This window comes from Copidosoma floridanum, unplaced genomic scaffold (genome assembly GCF_036245765.1).
Source record: "Copidosoma floridanum isolate Cflo_tuat_1 unplaced genomic scaffold, Cflo_Japanese_pri ptg000020l, whole genome shotgun sequence".
Taxonomy (NCBI): Eukaryota; Metazoa; Arthropoda; class Insecta; order Hymenoptera; family Encyrtidae; genus Copidosoma; species Copidosoma floridanum.
This window is the reverse complement of record NW_028321897.1, coordinates 953,990-979,016: the sequence shown is the minus strand read 5'-3', so window position 1 is coordinate 979,016 and position 25,027 is coordinate 953,990. Positions and strand designations below refer to the sequence as shown.

Genomic DNA, 25,027 nt, shown 5'->3' with positions numbered 1-25,027 from the left:
AATCCTTACTTTTCTATCAATTTACTTTTACTTACAAGTACAACATGGAAAGGTAAATAAAAAAATATGATTATTATCAACACACGTACATATCAAATCAAAAAACTCAATAATATAGATGAATTACATTGTAAGTAAATATTTTTTTTCAGTTTAAAGAAAAACTTTTATTAGAATCTTGTCTTACCCAGTTTACGGAAGGGGAACTTAATTTAATGAATCCAGAACTTACAGTAGATGAGCAGGCAGAACTCCTTCCGTACGATATAAGGTGGGAGTTTCCCAGAGAAAAAATAAAATTAGGTAAGAGATTATAAATATATTTTCAAAAAGTATAAGATTAATTTGATTCATATTAACGTTAGATATATTTCTCTTCCATCACATGAAGATAAGAAATTAGGAAGTGGAGCTTTTGGAGTTGTGTATAAAGCCATGGCTTATGAGTTACTTGCTAAAAAATCTAAGACAACTGTAGCTGTAAAAACAGTTCGCAAAAATGCAGATCCAATGTATATTACTGCATTGGCAAAGGAACTTAAAATTATGATTTATCTGGGACAACACTTGAATATTACAAGTCTTTTGGGAGCTTGTACAAAAAATGTAGCCAAACGTAAGCATTTGCGTAATACTACGAGCAATCACATATAAAAGAAAGTGTATTTGTTGGACTAAATTATTTTACATTTCAGGTGAACTTTTGGTAATTGTTGAGCTTTGCAAATTTGGAAATCTGCAAAATTATCTCTTGTATCATCGACAAACTTTTATTAATCAAATTAAATCAGATAAAGGTGAAATCGGCCCTTGTTATAGAAAAACATCAAATAGGTAATAATTTAACTGATTGTACTTTTTTCAATGCCCAAGTAATTATACGTCAAGTAGACCAAGTACAAAGGAAATGCTTGTATTTTTCCATCGATACGTTAATTCAAACTTATTTTTTTAATATAAAATACAAGAAGCATCGATTTTTATCTTAGTTTCGAAGAAAAATTAATGATATAATTGATAAAGATCGAAAAATTCTGTGAAAATATGCAAGAGTTTTTGTGTTATTACTCAGCATGTCTTCCAAAATCTCATAGTAAAAGAACTAAATAAAGATGATCACGTGTCAGAGCGTGTTATGGAGGGCATGCCTGAGTTTAATCAGTATCGTTTGCATGTAGAGAAGAATAGAGCAAAGAACTTGAAAAAGTTCTCATCCATAGTGATATCATTATACTTTCTGTCTTTAAATTATTAGTCATAAGGCATCGCTAATATTATTAAATTTTGTATACAACGATTTAAATAAGTTATATTATTAAATTAAAAAAAAATGTCATTAAGAAGTATACTAGTATCAAGTAGCAATAGCGTTGAAATTCAAAAACGTTGTCTTCAGTACGATGAACATTTTGATTTCAAGAAAACTGTTTTTCATCTTAAGATTGTTATTTCTTTAACTGTACGACTTGACTCGTAATCACAATTCCAGTTGTACTACTTGAAAGAGTTAAAACTGTTGATGATAGCATAGTTTGTAAAACAGATTATTAGTAGGATTATTGGTTTTGAGGACATACATGCTTCAATTAATACTTATCTTGAATACTCATTTGAGTATTTGAAGTCCATATACTGATTTTGGTCTAAGTTTAAATAATGTTACCGTTCGTAAATTCAGATTTTTATCGATAAAGCACTTAGTAATTTGGCTACAGAGTTTGTACAGAAAGAATTAAGTTTTTACATCTACAAAAAAAAACACTTCTACTAAATCAAAAATAATCAAAATTTTCTTGTATCCTTACAAATTGTAAATCTCATAGACACAACACATAAGTTTAATTTTTTTTAACAATAGGACCAAATACAAGATATTTAATGATTTCAGTGTGGTTTTGAGCGGCAGTAATCCAAGCAATGAGACCAGCATTTACTGCTCAGAGGATCGGACATTTGTTGGCCCAATGGAATTTAGTGATGATTTTGACGACGATGATTCCCAGCCAGGTTGGCGTTCTAATTACAAAGGGGACTACGCGAATGAAGATGTTGCATTTCTCTGCACTGCGGATCTTTTTTTATGGGCTTATCAAGTAGCAAATGGTATGGAGTACCTTTTCCAAAGAAAGGCAAGCACCTATCTGTATACAATTTTTCATGTTACTTGATTTTAACTTTATTTTAACTAACTTTGGGTGTTTGCTACTCGTTTTATTTTTAGGTGTTACATTGTGACTTAGCCGCGAGAAATATATTATTGGCAGAAAACAACATTATTAAGATATGCGATTTTGGTCTGGCAAAGACATTGTACAAAGACGAAAACTATAAGAAGCAAAGCGTTGGCAAGTTGCCTGTTAAGTGGATGGCCATTGAGTCCATTAGGGATGGAGTCTTTTCAACTATGTCAGATGTGTGGTCATTTGGTGTAGTTCTATGGGAACTTTTTACCCTTGCAGAAATACCTTACGCAGGTGTAGGGTTCGAAGTAATGTATCAGAAATTAGTCAGGGGTTACAGAATGGCTCAGCCTCCTTATGCCACTGATGACATGTAAATAAATGTTTTTGTGAAAAGTCCATTTCCATAAAACTGTCACTCTACATTGCTTATCTTTTTTTAGTTATAATATTATGCTCGATTGCTGGGAGGAAGAGCCGACATTAAGGCCGTCTTTTACAATGCTGGTTGAAAGTATTAAAAATCTTTTACAAGATGATATCAAAATACGTTTTCTAAAACTCTATCGTACGTATGAAAATTGTAATAGGGAACGACAGTTAGAATACAAAAAAGAAAACCTTACTTCAACATCAGACGATATAATATTTCGACCCACCCAGCATAACTACGTTAACACTTTACCCGAAATCGCAAGTCCATCTTATATAAACGTGTTTGATGGTATTACTGTAACTAATATTAAAAATATTTGATCACTTAATGACTTGAACTTCAAAAGCAAATAGCAAGTATGTTTATCCAGAAAAAATATATGATTACCTTATGAAAATTTTATGTTTTTTAAAGAGTTCCATAATTATTCAACATTCTTAAACCAGATGAGACAGTTTCAATACATGTATTATTTATACATTTTATTATAGTTTTTTATTATTATTATTATTTTCTTTTTATCAGCACTGCGCTATGAATTAAACTCTGTATATTCTGATGAATTTTTATTTATCGCAGTCAACAGACTATTTCCAAATTTAATCTCTTACAATCCAAATGTATTTTCAGATGATGACAAATCAGTAACTTTCGTGGTTCTTGTTGATGGATGTCTAATACTAACTTTGGAGAAGTAATATGTTTAGTTTTTTTTTTGCTTTGATACACAGAAAGTATTTTTTTTTCTAGGTTTTTCTGTAAAATTTTTTATATTTCTGGATTTTTTCTTGAATTATAATATTTGTCCTCATTGAACAGGCATGATATTTTTTAAAAGAGAACGATAAGCCGATTGACTATATCAAATACGGATACAAATGGTTTGTGATTTTGACTGTTAAAGTTGAAAATGATAGAATAGTAAAAGAGCTAAAAATATATGTGAAGCTCACACAGTACATGAAAACTGTTGTGTATTCGCATGACATAAATATTTTAAATCAAACGAGATGCAAAAATTCAAGAGTAAGGAAAGTTGATTATTTTTAGTAGAAATAGTAGAAATAGCATTATTTTGTAATTTGCAAGTCACGGTGAAAGTTTCATTTCAACTCCAGACTCTCGACAGTTGAATAATAATTATCTCTGATTCTAGTTTTGAGTGTAAAAAGGCGAGCAATTGATCGTGTTCTTTTTTATTACATCATGAAATCTGGTTACTGAGAAATTAGAAGCATTAAAATTTATTTTTAGTTATTCTTTTAAATATAAGATAGAAGTTATGAAAAATGGAATTGTTACAAAATTATGTTTCTAATGTTACTTTTTATGCAGAATTGTCATTTTTTTAACCTATGGAAGGTATTTCAATGTTGGTGGGATTTTTGCACGACTACACAGCAACTCTTCAGAAAGCAAGTGATAAAAAAAAAACGGTGAATTTGCTTATTTAATTGTCCTATATTGTTGTGGAGGGCTATCCTAAGACTAACTCATTTTTATTAACAGCAGTACTTTCTTAAAATTATTACAAACGTCATTTAATACTTAAACAAACAGTAATTAAGGTTTCAAAATGTTAAAAGCTGTAGCTTAGTAACAGAAGGAAAGGGCGGCTGTAAAAGAAGTTTTCAATTAAGACAAAGATAGGTGATTAAAAGCGAGAATTATCCTAATTGCTGTACAACTAATCACAACGACACAGCTATGAACATTGTGTTCGAATGTATGAGAAAGATAGAGAGAGAGAGCTGTAAGAGTAGAGAGTAAGTTTGTAATTTGAGTAGTGGGTATGCTCTCTCTGTGTGAGTCTGTGTGTTGTTAGGTATTAACTAGACAAGGATAGCTCGCTTTTCCTTATGCGTGGTGGAAAATTTCTTGAGGTAGTCGATGGTGCGAGGCTTATTCGAGTTCAGTTTTTTGTTCTGTTCGGCTGGAGCAAGCGACTGGGCAGCCACGGAGTCGACTCTTTTCCAAACTTGGAGATTCAAGAGAGCTACAAATTTACAACTTATCAATTGCCGTGGACTTCATCAGCAACGAGCAGCTTTTTGGAGGTACCGACAAATACATCGTTTTTTTCTTCGTCAATACAAGGCCTTCGTCTCACCTCAACATTTGCGAGCGAGATTAGTGACACAGCGCAGGTATTTTGTAATCTCACTAAGAAAAGAGAGAAGGGGTGTGTTTTGCGAGCGCCCAGGCAACTATATTATTCGCGACCTTTCAAAAGGTAAAACAAATAAAGTCAATTTCTTTTCATCAGTTAAGAAAATTGTTCTTGCTGTTTATTTTGTTTTCCTTTCCTTTACTATCAACCATGGCAAAATTTGTGGCAGTTGCTCCACGTATGATAGTCAATAATTCGATTGACTTAAAGCGTCAACATTTTTGATAAAACGTAGTCACCTCCCTTCTCTGTCGAATAAGTGTATTGCTTTCCCATTTTACGTTTGACCACTGCAGTGAGGTACAAAGGCTCTACTTCAATAAGCCGTACATTTTCTAGTCGTGTATTTTTCAGACATTACTTGCATCAATATACTTTCAGAAATAATTGGACCAAAGTCTACATTTTTCTAGCCTCAATTATTTAATTTACAAGGAATTATTGCAACTACTCAGACATACCTGCAGTGAATGATGTCGAGCACTCAAGGTTGGAAGGATCCGCCACCTTATTTTCAGTATTCAAAGCTACTGTTTTTTTTAGTTACACTTACAGGCATGTATATTTTTACATTTTCTACCCAATATTTTAATCGAACATTTTGAATAGACATGGTCAAGAGGTACAATAACTTATGAATAAATTTGATTTTTTAAATAATTTGCAATACACTTCTGATTATTAAATCGATACAGTTTTTGCTAATAAAAGTTATAACGGTTTATGATTTTTCGGTCATGATGCATCAAGAATAATGCAAGTCTAAATAAGTTAAATTTAATACTATGCAGTGCAATGTTCTTAACCTAATATGGCTCCAAACCTGGAAGCTACCTCAAATCTTTCAGCAATCGAATAATATTGATTAGCTATACACTGGTTTTTTTTCATAAATTATTGAAGTTCCATGTAAGTTTTTCACTGCTCCTATTGATTGGATTCGCTGACTAATGTTTTATACAAATGAATGCATTTTTTTATTCATTACAAAAAAAAAAATCGAAGTACATCAGTGATTACATTCTGATTAGAGTTACTCCATGTACTGGTAGAAAAATAAAACCGTCCGGTAACGCAATATTTCAAAAAACTCAGTTTGTAGTAGAATAATTGATGGTACTGCATCAGGAGGATTAGTGCTGATAAAAATCTCAGCCAACACCTCTTAATCTACTTCTTACTTGAGTTATTTAACTTCTTGTAATGGGTTCAATTAAAAAATTTATAGGTTGCCATGGATTTAAGCCTCAACTGTATCCAAATGTGACTGAGTTAGAAATAAATGAAGGAGGGACTCTAAGCATTACGTGCACAAGCAACAGCTATGTTAATTTTTATTTCCCTACAAGTGATAAAAGGGGTAGGGTAAGTTGAATGACTTTACCATTGCATGTTTGATGGGTTGTAGAAAAATCATACTTAACGAAAAAATAACAACTAACTTTTGCATTTAAAAAAAAAGACCACCTCTCAGCCCCTTATAACACCAGATGTGAGGTACCCACAAGACATTTATAAGATCCTCAACTGTTTTTGGAGACACTGGCTGGTATGGTTGTGCTGATAAAAAAAAAAAATAACCAACATGACTTACAAAAACTTTAATGATCCGAGGATCAGTTGGACGTACGTTTATGTAAAATGTAAGAACATTACACGTTTTGGCTCTTTCTTTTTTATAAACTGGAGTTTATTTCAAAACTATAATATTTTTATTTAAAAATCTTATCTGTATGAAATAAAAAAAAAAAAAAATATTTTTATGTGCAGCTAATAAAAGATCATTTGTACATACAACTGAAAATGGCAATCATTTACTGGCTTCCGTATGTTATGAGCATACTTTACTACCATGCCAGACGACATCTCCTGAATTCAAAGTAACTCTTACGAGAAACGGAAATGTAATACATTTTTATTTAATTACATGCATATTCGAAAAATATTAAAAATTTTCCATTTATTTTCATGTATTTTAGGTATTAAAAATCAGTGAAAAGATAACTTTTGATCCAAAAATTGGTTTTATTATAAAAAAAGCTAATTGGTATTGGAAAAGTGTATTTACTTGCATAGTTAATGAAAAAAACTTTTCACATACCATACAAATAACGGCTAAGAGCCCTAAGCTGCTTCCATGTATGAGTATTTTGAAAATAGACGGTGAAAAAACCGTCTCCGTAGGTTCGAAACTAAATCTTCAATGCACAGCTGAAGTTAGAAAAGAAGCTCTTTACACTATCTCCTGGGAGACTCCAAGTACCGTGGTAATATTTAACATTAATGCTATCTTGTTATTGGTTTCTTTTTTTAAATTTCTTTCTACATGTGTCATTCGTTGTATTAATGCGATATTCACTACTAAAGTGCGTATGTTAATTAGACTTTTAGAACAGTTTTAAATACAATACAAGAAAAAGATAAAGGAGAACGTGGCTTAGTTAATATTATGACTTCTGAGCTCATTATCAATAATGTTACAAACGAAAACAAAGGCAATTACACTTGTAAACTGAGATCTTCGCTCCATGAAGAGGAGAGTCTTCGTACTTCCGTTTGCTTATTTAGTAAGTCATCAATACACGTTCCCTATTTTTTTTCCATTGGCAATACGTCAAAAAACGAGCACTGAATATTCTGACAAATTTTTATTTATAGAATCCAACAAATCATACATCAATTTAACATTAAACAGTTTGAAAATACACTCACAGGATGGTAAATCAGTGACTTTCTTGGCTTTTGTTGATGCATGTCCAATACCATCTTTAGAGTGGTAATTAATATATTTTCAGTCCTTTTTATTGCATTGCTGTGCATGATAAATTTATTTATTCTCTTGCAGTTTTATTAAAAAATATTAAAATTTCAGGACTTACCCTCGAGGTTAAATAATTCATCCCCACTATTCGGACGTAATAATGTCCGATAACGAAACGATGAGCCGATTGACTCTATTAAACATCGATAAATATGCCACGGGAACTTTTACGCTTAAAGCTAAACATGATAAAATAGTAAAGGAGTTGAAATTTTATCTTGAAGTTTATGGTACATAAAAAATGTTGGATACTCGAATAACATACATATTTTGAACGGAACGAGACAGAATATTAAAAAATATTAGAGAGTCAATTGTTTTTTACAGTTTAATCATACAGCTTTGTTTTAAGTATTTTTAGTTCAATATTATCAAAACTAGAAGTAGTCTGTAGGCAGTGGTAAAATTGTTATTTGAACTTTACACTTGCTGCTCCTAAGCATTATTGATCTCGTACTAGTTTTGAGTTGCAATGGGTAAATTTTTATTTTATATGTGCTCCAATTATAAGGAAAAAAACATCACTTTTCATTAAGACCTGTCACTAGGTTATTTTCTTCACCTATACATGATGATGTTTAATTACTGACATTGGTAATAAGAAACCATTTCTTACGTACTTTTACAATTTTTAAAAAATAGGCACTTTCCAATTATAGTTTATTGGGCTTGGAAAAAAGTTATTATGACGCAGATAAATGTGCATCGTAGACTGTATCAGTCACAAATGTTGCTTCTACTTTTACACTTAATATAAAGATGCATTAATTTACAAATATATTTTTAATACATGCAACTACAACACTATGTTAAAAATTGTGTATCAAACTCATGGGTATACTTTTATGTTAATGAAAGTTGCAACTGTCTACACTTATAATTCATTAATCTTCCAAATTAGAAGTTGATTAGCTTTTAAAGTTTAGATTAGCTTTTTTCGCATCTGTTACAAAAATAGACAAGTAAGACCTAGCAAACTCATTCGTCCAAAACTGAGTAGCCCATTCGTCAAAAAATAATCCATAAGACATTCAGAAGAATAATGGACTGCAATTGCATAATTTTTGAATAAATAAAGTATGAAATAATAATAATTTTTAGTATGGCTTCAATATTTTACATTAAATGAATGTTAGTCAATGTATACTTGCTTGGGCTCAAAATTAGTACTTTCGATCTACCAATTTAGATAAAATAGTTCTATTTTTGTAAACATTATGACTGCGAAACTCTCTAAAAATGGAAAAATGACATTTAAGGTTTCCAACTCTTTCCTGTTAATTACTGATTCTATTTGAAAATCGCAAAGCTTATACATAAATTAAGTTTTTATTCAGTAAAGTAAGAAACTTAAAATTTGTTGGTAGACTTGTGAATGAAACTTTACGAATTTACAATTTTTTTTTGTTTTTTTTTTTCATTATCATGAAATTCTAAATTGTGTACGTCGATTTTTTGTTCTGGAACTTCATGTCAAGCATTTGATTTTTTTTTCTTGCAGGTAAGCCAATGGTTAGGTTTGACAAAACTTACCTTCAATCTTACTACAGTTTTAATAAAACTGCCAAGTTTGTTTGCCTTGTCGATCGTTATCCTAAGTCGAATATATCTTGGATCGTAACGAAAACGTTAATTTACAATGAACTACATAACTTACAGGTTGGTTGGTTACTATAAAAAATAGTTTGTTCATCTGCATTCGAAGGTTCGGACTATTGTTTAAATGTAATGGTAGAAATAACATTCTCTGAACGTTTATTAATTTTTCCAGGGAATAGAAACAGATGTCCAAAATAGCAATTTCAAACAAAAGTTAACGGTAGAACTGAAACAGCTAGTAACATCTGGTGTAATAACATGCAAGGCTTGCAATAGCTATGGATGTACCTCTACGTCAAAGGAAATTCGCATGACAGGTAAATAGATCTAAATAATACCCAGTGTTCAACTTGGATTTTTATCCATCTTTTACTTTCTTTCGTGAGGTACTATTGCATGGATAATTTTTTTTTTTTTTCTTGAGATGGGGTAGCTAATGCATCTTTTGGAATCATACAACCAAATAGAAGTTTTTAGAAAGGTGACAATATTTCTTTAATATGTGCTGCTATAATTAATGATTTCTCCATCGTCAAGTGGTATGATGATAATCGTCAAGTGGTAGTGAGCTCCGGTTTGATCTAAATTTATTTTTTAAGTGTTATGAGTCGAGTTTTTTAGTACAGTTTGACAATTTATACATGTTTTTCAGTATGGATAGAAAGAACGCACGTTACATCGAAGGTAACTGAATTTACTTACCAAGCCATTCTCACAATCAATAACGCCAGTGAATCAGATAGAAGGAATTACTATTGCAAAGGGACGGAAAGTTACTAAGGATTTGTTGGACATCCTTCACGCAAAATACTTACAGAGTCAAGCTTCCTTAACATCAATGGTAAGAATGAGAAACAGTTATTATGTAGATTATCTTTTATAAATCTTAACTATTTTTATCTGTTGATGGTAATTTTGTTGTGTAGATCCACCTTTTTTTACTTTTGTAAATTTGAACGCTACAGAGAGAACAGTGATGGCAAGAGATTTTGGGAATCTCCTGACATTATTATGCCATGTCGGGGAAAATCCAACCCTTAATATTACGTGCTCAAAAAACAATGTACCTTTGGAGAGTTTAGCACAGTATACTTTTGAGGATAGCAATCAAAAATTAACTATAAGATACTTTTTTGAAAAAGATGCTGGTAATTATTCGTGCCCTGCTAAGAACGATTACGGAACTGTGGAAAAATCACAAATTATTGCTGTGAAAGGTAGCAAATGCCATTGCCAAAATAATTTCACATTTTTAATTTGATGTCTTTATCTTGAAAAATAAATTTTTCTGAGTAAAACTACTACAGTTCAGTATAATTTACATTTGATTATACAATCTAAGACTACGATAGTTATTGTTAAGTTCTTAACAATAAATTATTTAATATAAATAAAAGAGAATAATGTTGCATTGAGTTACAAAATAAGTAATTAATTAATATAGTTTATTTCATACTAAGCAGTCAACCAAAGAAGTACTTGACAAACTTTTTACTGAACAAGGCTGTTTGAGTCACGCTTGAGTCCAAAACAGAAAAAAAGATGTGTTAAAAGTTGTAAAAAAAATTTTTTATGTTTATTGTTGCAGAATCATGTGTTTGATGCATACAATTAGTAAAATTATGCCTTAAATATCCGAAAAACATCACTTTTCGTGCAGAAGAACCTTAATACTTTATCATACAAGAAATGTTACATAAAAAAAAATACTCATGTATAGAAATGACATGATACACACTTTTTTAATGAATTAGAATCAAAGAAGTGTACACTGGAAATTATATAGGTATAAGTGTGTTTGTTTATGTGTTTGTTCGAATGCGCGTATGTGTAAATACATTACGTCTGGACGTTACAGAAGTTTCAGGTTATTATTTTGAATACTGTGAAAAAAAATAGTACAGCTAATTTCTTTTTTCTAACCACATGTCTTCAGAATTCTAACTGACATTATAAAAAAATACTTGGTTTCAAAACCTGTAGCTGGATTTTCTAATAAAAATTTCTCTTTGTATCTTTAAGGACGAGCGATTTGTACAAAATTAAATGTTGGTATAGCAGAAAAAAGAACTTTTATTATATCAATTAACTATGATTTTTCTTTAAAAGTACAACATAGAAAGGTTAATATTGAGATGTAATAATAATAAAAAAGTATATTTAAAAAAAAATTCGATAATAAAGAGTAAATAACAGTTACAAATAAATAATCTTTTAAAGTTCAAAGAAGAACTAATATTAGATACTGGACCTACTTCGTTTAAGGATGGGATTCTCAGATTATTTGACAGCAGACCATCAAGCAGAATTGCTTCTAGATGATAAGAGGTTAGAATTTTCGAGGAAAAAAATATGGGCAGAAATTATAAACAGGTGCATTAAAGAATTTATGTTAACTTGATTTATACATCAACGTCCAATATGATTTTTTTTTGCGTAAAGAGATGGCTGCAAAAGAAGTTTTAAATTAGGACAAAGACAGGTGATTAAAAGCGGGAATTAGCTTGATTGCTGTTTAACAAATCATAACCACACACCTGCACGTAGTGGGTGACAAGACGAAGTCATCTTCTATCTTTGCCGAACAAGTGTAAGGCTTCCCCATTTTACGTTTGACCACTGCAGTGAGGTACAAAGGCTCTACTTCAATAAGTGGTATATTTACTAGTCGTGTATTTTTCAGATATTACTTGCATCGATTTACCTTCAAAATAAATTGAGCTAAAGTCTACATTTTTTTAGCCTCAATTATTAACTTTAATTGCAAGTACTCGAACACATCTACAGTTAATGATGTCGATCACTCAAGGTTGGAAGGATCCGCCGACTTTTTTTCAGTGGTCAAAGCTACTGTGTTTTCTTATTGCACTTTCAGATATGTATACATAAAAAGGTAAACTTTTAATTCATAACTAACGCTCTAGTTGTATGAACAGCACAATTTAAAAACATAAATTAAAATTATTGATAGTAACTGCAAAAAGTAGCGTGTAAACCAGTGCCCCATCTAAGATTTTTGGTCTCATTCTATGATTTATTCTTCTCGTACCATAGTTTTAGAGATAGATCAATTTAACCAATTGACGAGGTAGTGCTGAAATACAAAATAGAGAGCTTCGACTCCACGGGTGCCACGTTTCTCTGTTTTATTTGGCCTATTCATAAATTCAAAAAATTTATACTAAAAACAATAATACGTATGCTCAACGGTCAAAGTTCCAAAGGTTGTTTCCACTTACAAATTAATGATGAGATCGAAAACCAAAAAATAAGTATTAATGTACCCGTAAAGAAGCTCTAGCAAGTATTGCTAAATCAAGTTGTAGGTAAAGCTATGCACAGTGAATTTTTTTCGATATATTTTGTTTAGAAACTAAATGATACATTACGTCAGTAGGGCATAAATTACAAACTCATGAGCACTCGAAGGGTGCGGTTATTGTATGTTTCGGCCCAAGTCATGTATTTTGTTTTTCTTATCGAGGGTGCTAAGTGCAATTTTGCACCCTTGGGCACATTTGGGGCCTAGTCAGAGAAGTGCTTGGGCCCGGAGGGTGCAAAAAACTTTTTGCCGTTAGGTCCAAAGTGGTTACAAAGGCGTAAAGTGTGGCCCGAGGGCACAAAGCGGCAGTTGTTCTTTGGACCGTGTAACGAGGTAAAACTGCGATCTGCCGTTTTACTTGAACGTCGCGCCTTTTCTGACGGGCCGCCACGTATCGGGTCTTTCGCAGACTAACGGCCGTGGGCGATATGGAGAATCGCCCTGTTATTTCTTTTCTTTTTTATGTGATGCCCCCCCCCCCCCCCCCGACTAATGGATGACGAAGTAGCAGCAGCACGGACAGCACGACAACAAGGAGCGACTCTTAACAAGTGAGCGCTCGAGCCCTGCCAGCATGCTTTTAGGCCGTTCGACCGATACGACTGCGAGAGAAGATGCGTGGACTTTGCGGCGCAGTGGCGCACCCGATGTACGCGAGATGCGCGGGAGTCAGTCGGGATTTGCCTGTTGAGCCAGCGTGCGCTTGTGGTTGACGGTTTTTCTCGCGCGTTTTTTTCTGTGTGTTCTTGGAGAGTTTTGCGGAGAGTTTTCTGGGTGTAGAGGAGGTGAAAAAAGTGAGTCCGTGGAGAAAAGGTAGTGCACGAGAGAGTACAGGGAGGAGTTTGGAGAGACGTGGATAGGAAGCGTGGTGGGTGAAGAGAGAGAGAGAGATTCGACGACGACGATGAGGTGAGCCGTGGGTCCACCAGCCGGTGGCCTCCAGGGAGTCAGGGAAGCAGAGGACGAGAGCGCGCCGAGAGCAGAGTCTACCCGCCGCCTGTTTGAGGCCACCGATAAGCCCGCGTGAGCGAGCCCGTGGGAGGGAGCAAGCGCACAGTTGCGTTGAGTACCACTGGCCGAAATCCCCCACTGACGGAACCTACACTTCGCGAAAATTCAAAAAGGCAAAAAAAATTAATTTTTATCCCAAGCTATACAAAAGGACAGCCATATAATCAATTGGTTATTATTGTTGAATCAGTAATCAAGTTTATAAATAATTATTGTGACTAACAACTTATATTATAGTCCTTTTTTGTGGTTCTCATAGTTGAAAATTGTAATTAACAGTGTAAGCCACGGTTAAAAATTATTTGACAACGCCTACTCAACAATATAATGCAAAAATAATTTTGCGAGCATACCTGCACAATGATCTATTTTAAAAATTATTAATCATCCTAACCCAATATACTAGATTCTAATGACCCAGGGTACAGAAAGTTTATAACTTGTTAATTATTTATTTGCAAATAATTTGTTGGAAAAACTTATTCACATAACGACTGATTCTATAGTATTTTTAATTTGTATTGCGTAGCAATTATCACTGACAACTTGGAGTTGAAAATTTTTGTTAAAAGTATTGTTGAATTTATTTTTATTTTTTTGTTTGCTCCAACTATTTAATAAAGAGTTATTTAGGAAACAGTAGAAAAAAAACGGAAAAAATCATGACACTGATAATAAAAATTAAACTTCTAATAAAGAATTCAGATTTTTTTTCGTTTGCCACAAATAATTTATAATATAATTAATAATAAAAAATTACGTAATATTTTAATCATATTATGTTACTAAAAATATAATTGAGCAAAATCCTGACGAATCCTTATACCTTCGATATAATTATCATTTATCACTGCATCTTCATTTTAGACTTGATTTGAATATCTATAATAATTGATCTACTACGGAATTGTTTTGATATACTACTAGTATACTTTTAGCAAAAATTCGTCAGGATATCGCAGATAATATAAATACCGTTGTTCGTGGAACGTTCATATACTAGTAACTACTAGTATGTACTAAGACAGTTCAAAATTTTTCTTTCTTTGTTAACTAAAATTAAGCAATGTATTACATGTGTTGAAAAATTCTCAAAGAAAGTACTATTACAGCAGTGGATTTAAATGACTGTTAGAAAGTATTTGTAATACGTACTTATTTTATGTATTAATTGGTTTTAATGGACAGCTTGTTATAAAAATAATAACTTAAATTTTTAAGAGTTGTAATTGATTGTGAATTATAATAAGTTTCTCTATGTGTCAGCGCACGGCCAGAAAGCAGTTACTTTCTGTCTACTGACGTAGCGGACAAGCAATGACTTACTGTCTGTAGCAACACAAGCTGTCTGCAAAATACTTGTTTATAGTTGACAAGTTTTTGAGTTTTTGAGTCATCAACAATAAAGCACTTGCGTTATCACAACTATCCAATAATTTGTAACAATTATCTTCACTCTGTTTTCTCCTTTTATTCATAAAACAAGTTTTTATTACTTTTCCACACTTTTTTTTATTGCTGTCAAGAAAAGAGAAGTTTAATTTTCATTATCAGTGTCATGATTTTTTCCTTTTTTTCTACCGGTTCTATACTAATTCAACAATACTTTTAACAAAAATTTTCAACTCCAAGTTGTCAGTGATGCTACGCAATACAAACTAAAAATACTATAGAATCAGTCGTTATGTGAATAAGTTTTTCCAACAAATTATTTGCAAATAAAAAATTAACAAGTTATAAACTTTCTGTACCATGGGTCATTAGAATCTAGTATATTGGGTTAGGATGATTAATAATTTTTAAAATAATTCATTGTGCAGGTATGCTCGCAAAATTATTTTTGCATTATATTATTGAGTAGGCGTTGTCAAATAATTTTTAACCGTGGCTTACACTGTTAATTACAATTTTCAACTATGAGAACCACAAAAAAGGACTATAATATAAGTTATTAGTCACAATAATTATTTATAAACTTGATTACTGATTTAACAATAATAACCAATTGATTATATGGCTGTCCTTTTGTATAGCTTGGTATAAAAATTAATTTTTTTTGCCTTTTTGAATTTTCGCAAAGTGTAGGTTCCGTCAGTGGGGGATTTCGGCCAGTGGTACTCAACGTCACTGTGCGCTTGCTCCCTCCCACGGGCTCGCTCACGCGCGCTCACTCGCTCACTCACGCGCGCGTTCGTTGCTTCGATAGGCCCTCAGCGTTATACGAACATGAGCGAGCGTACGCCAGTGCACGCGAGCTGTGCTAGCTCCCGCGAGCGGACGCCAGCGCACGCGAGCGGACGCCAGCGCACGTGAGCGGACGCTAGCGTTATACGAGCATTGGCGAGCGTAAGCTAGCGTATGCGAGCTATGCGAGCATCTGCGAGCTCCTGCTAGCTATGCGAGCATCTGCGAGCTCCCCCGAGCTATATGCAAGCATCTGCGAGGTCCCGCAAGCTGGGCAGCCTGGGTAAGCTGAACGAGCTACACAAACGGGCACAAACGGGGCAATGTAGGCTGTTGCGATCTGTGAGAGCCATGCGCGCAAGGCACAGCTAGACAAGCGGGATACAGCCCGGACAAGGTGCGCTAGACACGGGACACAAAAGGGCTTTACGGGACTAGCTGTATATAACTCGGTATAGCTTGCGTATACTGAAGGTACCAGTGATACAAACAAATTATTGATGCATAATTTTTTATACAAACCTCTGCTCCGGCTTACATTCGTGCCCAAGTATACGAACAGTTCTCCAAAAATAATCATTTTCATGGCCAACCTAACACGGACAGTCCAGGAGATGTTACGTTTTCCAACTTCGTCTGTTACCTACGGAAGCCCGTATGGGTCCGCTCGCACCAGGTTGCACGTGCGCACAAAGTTTGCTTGCTCTCGGCTGCGGGTGCACCTTTATAATGCTCTTTCTAAGTTGCTAGTGCGGTACTGCAGTGGTGCTAGCTTACTTCGGGAGGTCTGTGTGAAACTTCTCTTTTCCGTGGCTCTGGCGCTGAGTTTGCGCGTTTTCTCTAACCTAAAACCTCTCGTTGTATGCTCGCTTTGAAAACAATGGCATTTATAAACGTTTCTGGACCAGGTTTAACGGTTAAAATACCGTGCCAAAATAATTTGGTTAGTATAAGAAACGTCCAAGCTTATTCTAAAGACGTCACTGCTCTTTTGTATTCCTTGAATAACGAAAAAGTCGGCGTAGAAATTATAAACGAATGCTTGAAGGTCGATCCTAACGTCGAGTACGAAGTTTATGCTCCTCAAAAGAAAAGTAAGATTTTAATACTTTTTAAGTCACTTTCATCTTGAGGTTTTAATTGTAAATCACGATTATTGTAGATGTCATGGTTGGAGAAAAAGAAAATCAGCGTATTTCAGAAATTATGAAAATAATTAATGATGAAGAGGAGGAGATCGTTAACGATGAAGAAATGAAGCATTTGCCTAAAAAACCAAAACCATCAACGAGGTCCATTACCATAGGATGGAAGCATAAGCACACCGATAATGGTAAATACGTTTTAATGAACGAAGATTTAGCTGGCTCCCGAAGCAAGCTAGCGCCACGGCAGTATCGCACTAGCGACTTAGAAAGAGCATTATAAAGGTGCACCCGCAGCCAAGAGCAAGCAGAATTTGTGCGCACGCGCAACCTGGTGCGAGCGGACCCATACGGGCTTCCGTAGTTGCCGCATCTCGACGCACTTGCGACAGACAATATGCCGCGTTCCATCTTGCTTTAGTTAACCGTCGTGGAGCGCATGTTGGGTACATTTACAGACTTTTCTACTCCATTACTGCTGTGAAACCACTTTAACATACACACACTGGCACTCCGTCTGCAGTCCCACTCACTACTGTATTCTCTCTCTCTCTGCCCTGCTCACTCTTGCTCTCTACCCTCACATTCTCTCTCTGCCCTACTCGCTCTTGCTCTCAACCCTCACATTCTCTTTCTCTCTCTGGTTCACTCAAAAAAGCTACATCTCTCTCTTTCTCTCTCTCTCTCTCTAGTCTCACCTAGTCAAAAGTCCGCGAGTTCAGCCCAGCGCAATGTTGTCCAGGGTCCTCGAGTGGGTCATTCGTCCTACGGCTTCACTTTTTCTCTTCACTTTCTCTCTCTTACCCTCTTATTCTTGTCTCAGTGGCTTCCGCAGTCCTCGACCTGGACACCTCGTCGTCCTGGAAAAACACAGCAGCTGCCAGACTTGTGCTGAACTCTCTCTCTTCTTTCAACACTCTTCGCACCTTCTTGACAACTCTCTCTCGCTCTCTCTTTCAACTCTCGCCTCAAAACCCGCGAACCGCCGAAACTATCGCTGCTCGCACCCAGGCGCACAGCTCGAGACTCTCCTCCAGACTGACTCACGATCTCTCGCTCGAGCAATGGCCGCCGCTACTGCTGCTGCCACGTATCTCCCCTCGCAGTCACTCTTGACATAGCAGCTACTGTGTGTCCCGGTAGTTGCGTTTGCGTTTTCTTGTCCTTTCCTGCTGGCGCTGCTGTGTCTCTGCAGCTCAGCTCGTTGTTCGTTGGCGTCCTCTTCTCCTTCTCTCAGCGTATGTACAGCTCCCCAAAAACAAACAAATTCGGAGAAGCTTCGACTTTCTGCTTCTTTTATATACGTTGCATCAGCGAGAGCATTTTAGGACGTGAAGGCCATTTTTGCATCGTTACAAATATACTAATTTCCAAGTTTTCTGAAAGAACAATTTAAAAAAAATTATTTTAATAAGTAAATAATTTATTAATGTAATTTATAACCAAACCAAATAAACTAATGTACATTAAATAGAAATTTTCATAAAAAATAAGTAACGAACTAAACCACAACATCCAGGAATCGAATTTTCTATACTGGGAGTATTCGTAGCGGAATGGGTAAGGTCCGCGACAAGTGTACAGAAGGTCCAGGGTTTAAATGTCTTTGGAAACTGTTTTTTTTGTTTTTGTTTTTTTAGAATTGATTTTAAGAAAAAGAGATTCAATTCATAAAATTTAAAATGTGTAGTGTGGTGGCGTGGCGTTATGTGATGTAGAGGGGACTGGAATCACGAGGAACGAGGCGAAGGGGGAGAATCAAGAAAAATCCACTTACATCACACTTTTTCTGAAGGTCAAAATCTGAAATCATTGATTTACTCTCGCGCGTAACGCGCCTATAGAAATGTAACTTTAAAAATCAAGAAAATAATGTTCACATTAGATTCCTCTATTAAGGTCTTTGAGTAAGAAACCGTTACTTGGCTTCTGCTTGTTTTTTTACCATTGTAATCATGTTTCAAATTTATACATCTAAGACATACTACACTTGTACTAGAAGATAGAGTCATAACGTTGACATATCCTTTATCCATTATATACTTGAAAATCCAGTTTCATCGCACATTTATGAATTATCCACTATTCCTAGAAAATCCTTACGCCAATGTTGTGCAATTTTTTAAAGTAGCATTGATACTTGCGCTAAGAATAAAAATCTCGACTGGGAGCAGAAGTCTTGAAAATATTTTTATCCGAAAGAAATTGTATAAATATATTAACCATAAAAATTACCCATAGATTGGATACTCTCCTGATGGTGTTATTTTGCATGATGGTTCTTCTTTCAGACTGATAGCAGTAAAGTGCCCGTAAAATGGCAAGTTTTTTTCAGTTAATAAAATTTTACATGAACAAAAATTTTGAAAAAAAAAAAAAAAAATATTTATGGCATTTACTGTTTGCGTAAAAAATATCAGTACTTTGCACGAATTCAGTTGAGCATGGCAGTTTTGAATGCAGAAACAACGTATTTCGTTATATATTCTTCTTTTGACGATAGTTTGTTTGTTATCTGTATGAGGATTGATCAGGATTTTGTCGAAGTTATAAAAATTTGAAAGAATAAGAAAATTGAAGTATAAAGCACTTTAAATATTATTATTTATCTTCCAAGTCTCCAATTTCCTTTACATTTCGGGATTTGGCTGTGTACAGAAAAATTTATCTTTTTCAAAGATTGGTTTACCTAAATTTACTAGAGCACAAGTAATCGTGACAATCTGCTCATAGTTGGAAACGAGACTTCGAGGCATCTTCTCTCCTACTACCTTAAACTCTTTTATTTGCTGGTTTACTCTTTCGACATGGACACGAGCTGCTACAATAGAACTGTTATGAAGAGCTTTTTCGCGATTAAATTGCTTCTTATCCTTAAGAAACGGTGGTCTTATAAGCTCTATATTATACTCTTGTTTTTGAATAGGAATTTCATGAATAGGAATTTCAGTAAAATCAGCGATAATCCTTGTTTATTTGAAGTCTGAAAAACAGAGACACATATTTTGCAATATTCTTTCTTTTGTTGGCCACATAATAGCAAACTTCAGACAAACTCCAAGTATGAATATGATTTGGTGCACTATATTAATACAGATTCTTTTTAAACATCACCGAAACACGATATTTCAAACACGATAGCTTATACTATGTTTTAACATTGTCACTGTCATGATAATTTGCTCTTTTAAGGTCATCTCACAATGAAAAGTGAATTTTGTAAGGTAAAAACAATATCTATCAGAGCAGTAAGGGTTTAAAAATCAGGTATTCCCGTTAACGTGCTCCAATCACGATTACTCGTTATATAATCTACGAAACAATAGGTATGTTTACCAACAGATCCAGCGTTAGTTTTTATAATCTCTGCTTCCAAGTTTCTACGTTTTCTCGCTTTATCTCTTCGTTCAACATGTTGTTTTCTTTCGGTTTTTTTTCTTACACTTGTTATGTTTATCAAGTGCTAGTAATCCTACTAAAGGAATGGTCGTTTTAATATCCTTTTTCCAACTTTGTCTGAAACATATGCATATTAATTTTATCATACTCATATAAAAAGCAAAGTCTCAAGAACTGTTGTAATCGCTAACTATGAAATCTACTAAACTAATCTTGATAAAATTTTTCATACTGATTCTTGACATTTTCTAGATGATTTTAGTACAGTTATTATCTTAAAAAAAATTAAGACCAATAGTAATATTAAAGCTCAAAGTTTTGCAAAAATGCGCTAGCTTTTCACTTTAGTTCAGTAGTATCTGCTAGGTGGCGTAGAAGTAAAATTGAAGCTACCAGCAATAGAATTAAATAATTCTGGTTATAATATTCCCGAGAAAATTGCCTAATACCACAGTTGTTCACTAGATTGCACTAACTATAGGGTTGTAAATCATGCAGCTGGGTATCCTGGCTACCAACAACACTCTTCTCCAATGGACAAGCTACTTCCATTAAATACCATATTGATTCATCACGACTAACAAGTGCAACGAATGAAAGGCGTCCTAAACGCTAATATCTCCAGCGTAATGCCAGAAGACGTCTATAGCCAGAGAACAATCTACTCTAATTATTTAGGATTTCGTGCCTGTTCTTCCGACCGACCTGGGGCTACTAGAGCAGATTTTGATACGACATCAAGCCAGGGAAAACAACCCTGAAAAGTTTGGTCAGCCACAATGGCCTTTTCCCTAGCGGTTTGTCCTAACGGCACACAGATGGCAAAAACGTGTTTTTTTTTGAATCAATAAAATAGCGGCTGCTGTATTGAACCGATCAAGATAATTTTTTTTTGGAACATTAAGGTAAGATTGCGTAGAATAACAGAAAATTGGTCCGAATAAAAAAAAAAAACTTATGGGGGTGGAAACCACCCCTAAAGTCACCCTCCAGCACTGGTAATCGACTAAATTATTGTCTAGCATGCCAGCAGATTATTATTTTTTTCTGAAAATTGGTATACTTATGTTTTTCTAGTCGCTGAATTGAAATTTGACATAAAAATTTTAAAATTCAAAATAGCAGATCCAATATGGCGGCCGAAAAAATGAAAAATTTTTAAAAGTCCATGAAAATACGTACATGGGGGTTTGTTAGGGTGCTGATTACGAATCTTTTAACAAAAATGTAGAATTCAAAATGGCGGATCCAATACGGCGGCCGAAAAAATGAAAAATTGCTGAAAGTCCATGAGTATACGTACATGGGGGTTTTTTGGGGTGCTGAATACGAATTATTTAAAATGATGGATCCAAGATCTTTTAGATTGCAACAATAAGAATTTGTTCACTGTAGGAAAGGATACTGTTTAAGCTAGTTGTAATTAAATAAATTTTCTAATTAATACTAGCATACTAGTGAACTACAATGTCAAGGAAGAGTACACGTTATTAATTTACAATTCTCAAATGAAGCTTTTTGTTTCGAGTACGAGTGTGTCAACCTTAAATTGTAGAAGTCGGTCTACACATCACAACATGAATTCGCATTATAAATGAGTCTATAAATTTTTTTTATTTATTACGTATGATGATTTCATCTGGTCTCATCTGCTTTCGTACGTACTTATTCCTCTCCACTTTTATCTTCAATATTCTCTAACTCGTCGCCCATCTCATAGTAGTTGTCATTTTCTCTATAACATTATATTAATATTATGTTTTAATATTATGTATAAAATAAAGTTGATTAAAAAAATTTAAATGTTAATCTACTGCTATTTAAAATAAATCTTGGCAGAATAAGACTTCAAGATATTTCTTATTGTAATATTTAATAACATTATAGAGTTATAAATAAATAAGAAATTTTCTACACATGTAAAATTGAGTACGGTTAAAAAAAACATACTAAAAGAAAAGTAGCTCGAATTATTGCATGCAGATTTACCAACAGTATTCTACATAATAGTTTTTCGTACTTTTTTGTGTCCATTCATAGGTTTCTTGAAATTATTAACTATCGTATGATCTAAATATATATTAAAATACTACATAGTACATTTGTTGGAAATGAGATTGACTGACAGTAGGCCCGGCTTTTGTGTACACTTGTAGTCTCTGTCGGCTCAACGCTCTGTGCGCGTGCGCTTGGTCGACTTGGCGCGCTGCAGGTGTGTGTGTGCGTATTTACGCGGCAAGCTTTGTATATTGTAAGCGCCAGATTATACTCAGCTCTCGTCGAAGAAAGACTCTCTTAAGTTACGTTGCCAAACTCTAGCATTCAAAGGTGCATACATCACCTTAAATGCTAGTGTAAATCTTCTGAATAACTCTCGCTATACAGTGGACAAAACTCAGTTGTGCAGTGCAGTGCATTAAGTGCTTTGTTTAAGTTGCTCATTGCATAATTTGCAGACCAGCTCAAATAGTTAATCTCATCGAACTACCAGTGATTATTAACAGCAAGACTCAGTGAAACTCTTGTGTATTTTCACAGACAGTAATTGTGCATTTTTTACAGACAGTGGTTTATAGTTATTCAATATTTCAATCAGTTATACTCTATCAGTGCTTTCAGTTTCACATTTGTTTCGAGTAACTTTCAAAATCTCTTGCGAGCTCAAGGCCAGTGCGTGTTTACATATCGTGTTATTCAACTTGACTCTTTTCTTTCTACATTCTTCACCTTTATATATTTCAATAGTTCGTTGCTTTAAGAATATAGACAGTATTTATTTTCTCTGGTATAAATTTGACCTTTACAATTTTTGCGTATATTAACTGTGTTTTCTTGGCCTGTGAGTGACATTAATAGTTGTTATTTTTATGCTGTTTAATTTTATTGTGTTTTATTGTGTTTTCCCAATCACCCTATCCGAGCCTAGTGTGTGCTAACGCATACGCCTCGTACAACATTAGTTCAAAAATTACACATATGGCTTACTTATATAAAACTATAAAATTATCGAGACTAACATTGAAAACGAATAAGATTGCCACATTAATATTTCTTAATAAATTATTGGCTAATGTTAATCATAACTGACTAAACAAACATTTGTAATTCGTAAGATCAGGGCTTAAGCGAGAATTTAGGGGATTTCCGAAATTATTTCAGTTCACTTTTATTGCAATTAATTAAAAATAACTTTCAACAATATTTCAAAAAGTATACATGTTCTGTCACAGAATTCATACACTTAGAATGCTCAATTGTTCACACGTATATGCTCATTGTAGTATTGGACTATATAAAATTTTTCATAAGTTCTACATTCTTTAAATCACTAAAACTACAATATTTTGGAATCCAAGCTAAAAAAATATATGTTCATATAATAAACTTACGTTTGCACTATATATTTTTTTGCCTCCGTTGTCAACTCAAGTCTTTCCTTTGCTTCCATGCGCTTCTGAAGATTTATCAACGATATCATCGGATCACTTATGCAGATTGCTCTATCGAATGTATCCTGCAGTCGAGCTTTTCTGCTAACTTGTCGAGAATGCATAATCAGATTTCTTCGATAATATCGATGCCATGATTCTTAAGCATCTTCTGCGTAGAAGGACATAGGTAGAGAAAATTTTGCAGCGATCTGGCAACCGTGTTCCAGCAATTTGTGCACGGTTGGACTCATCCTGGCCCATGGAAATTCTCGGTTATATATTTTGTATATGTGTCTGCAGTACTTCTCCAGATCTTCCAAATTGAGTATTTTTTCGACTTGAATAATGTCAGAACAGTTGATATTCCAACTACGAGTTCAAGGTTTATATCTAAAGTATTTGCAAACTTCTCGGGATCACTGAAGCATTTACGAGCAAGATTGCCCGTGTTTGTGGTCCCGTGACCCTGAAGTACCTGATCCACCCGTACAGAAAATGCTTTAAAAATCTTCTGTTGAACAATTTTCTTATGTTGTTCATAAACACCTGAAATTACAAAATCCAACGTTATCACGAAGTTACTGCAAATTCTCCAATTTTTTAATTAATTTAATTAAATTAATGTCCACTATTTACTGTATTCATTATTATATATAAAGTATTAAGTATGCATTGCAAGGCCAGTCAGTTTTAAGTTTTTTTTCAGAAAATATAATTGTATTTTACAACGCAGAAAATGGAATCGTATTATTATTCGGCTGAGAAAACTATTGACTCATAAACACTCTCTCAACAAATTTTAATAAAATAATACAAGTAATTGTATTACCTTTGTTATTTTTTCTTATCTCCCGTTCTGGTGGTTTCATCTTTTTTTTGTAAGACGTATGAAGTAGCAGCTCGAAAGCCTTGATTTCACAATGTAGTAAGCTGAGTCCACAAAATAAGGACGAGTCTATTGGTGTGAAATCGCTTTCTATTTTACTAAATTCGTGAGTAGTGCATAGGCACATCGGACATCGGCAGGTAGCTTTGTTTCCAACTATTGCATTGACGCACTTGCCGTCTAGCATTGTTACTGTCACACAAAAGTCAACGGTGACTACTTTATTGTTCGACATTGTAAATGTGTGCGCTTTCACACAGCGAATTTCGTTATTCAATTTTTCATATTCTTGCAGTATTGTTTCTTTCGTTTCTTTTTCCACGAGTATTCGAAGTGGTCGACAAAATCTAACACTTTGACCAGTGGGATTTAGCCAGATCAAATTTTCTAGAAAGGTATTTTAATAATTCAAATAACTTTAAACACTTTTTTTAACACTCAAA

The 25,027-nt window shown here is 34.0% G+C and overlaps 1 protein-coding gene across 1 annotated transcript; it reads left to right on the top strand.

The window, feature by feature from the left end:
• Positions 1-435: 435 nt before the first annotated feature.
• Positions 436-17,151, top strand: LOC111642831 (vascular endothelial growth factor receptor 1-like). The gene is made up of 7 exons (XM_089593999.1): positions 436-616; positions 696-834; positions 1,889-2,129; positions 2,222-2,553; positions 2,624-2,748; positions 16,632-16,817; positions 16,886-17,151. Exons 1-7 carry the CDS (start codon positions 436-438, stop codon positions 17,149-17,151), a joined length of 1,470 nt encoding a protein of 489 aa, XP_089450125.1.
• The last annotated feature ends 7,876 nt before the right edge of the window (positions 17,152-25,027 follow it).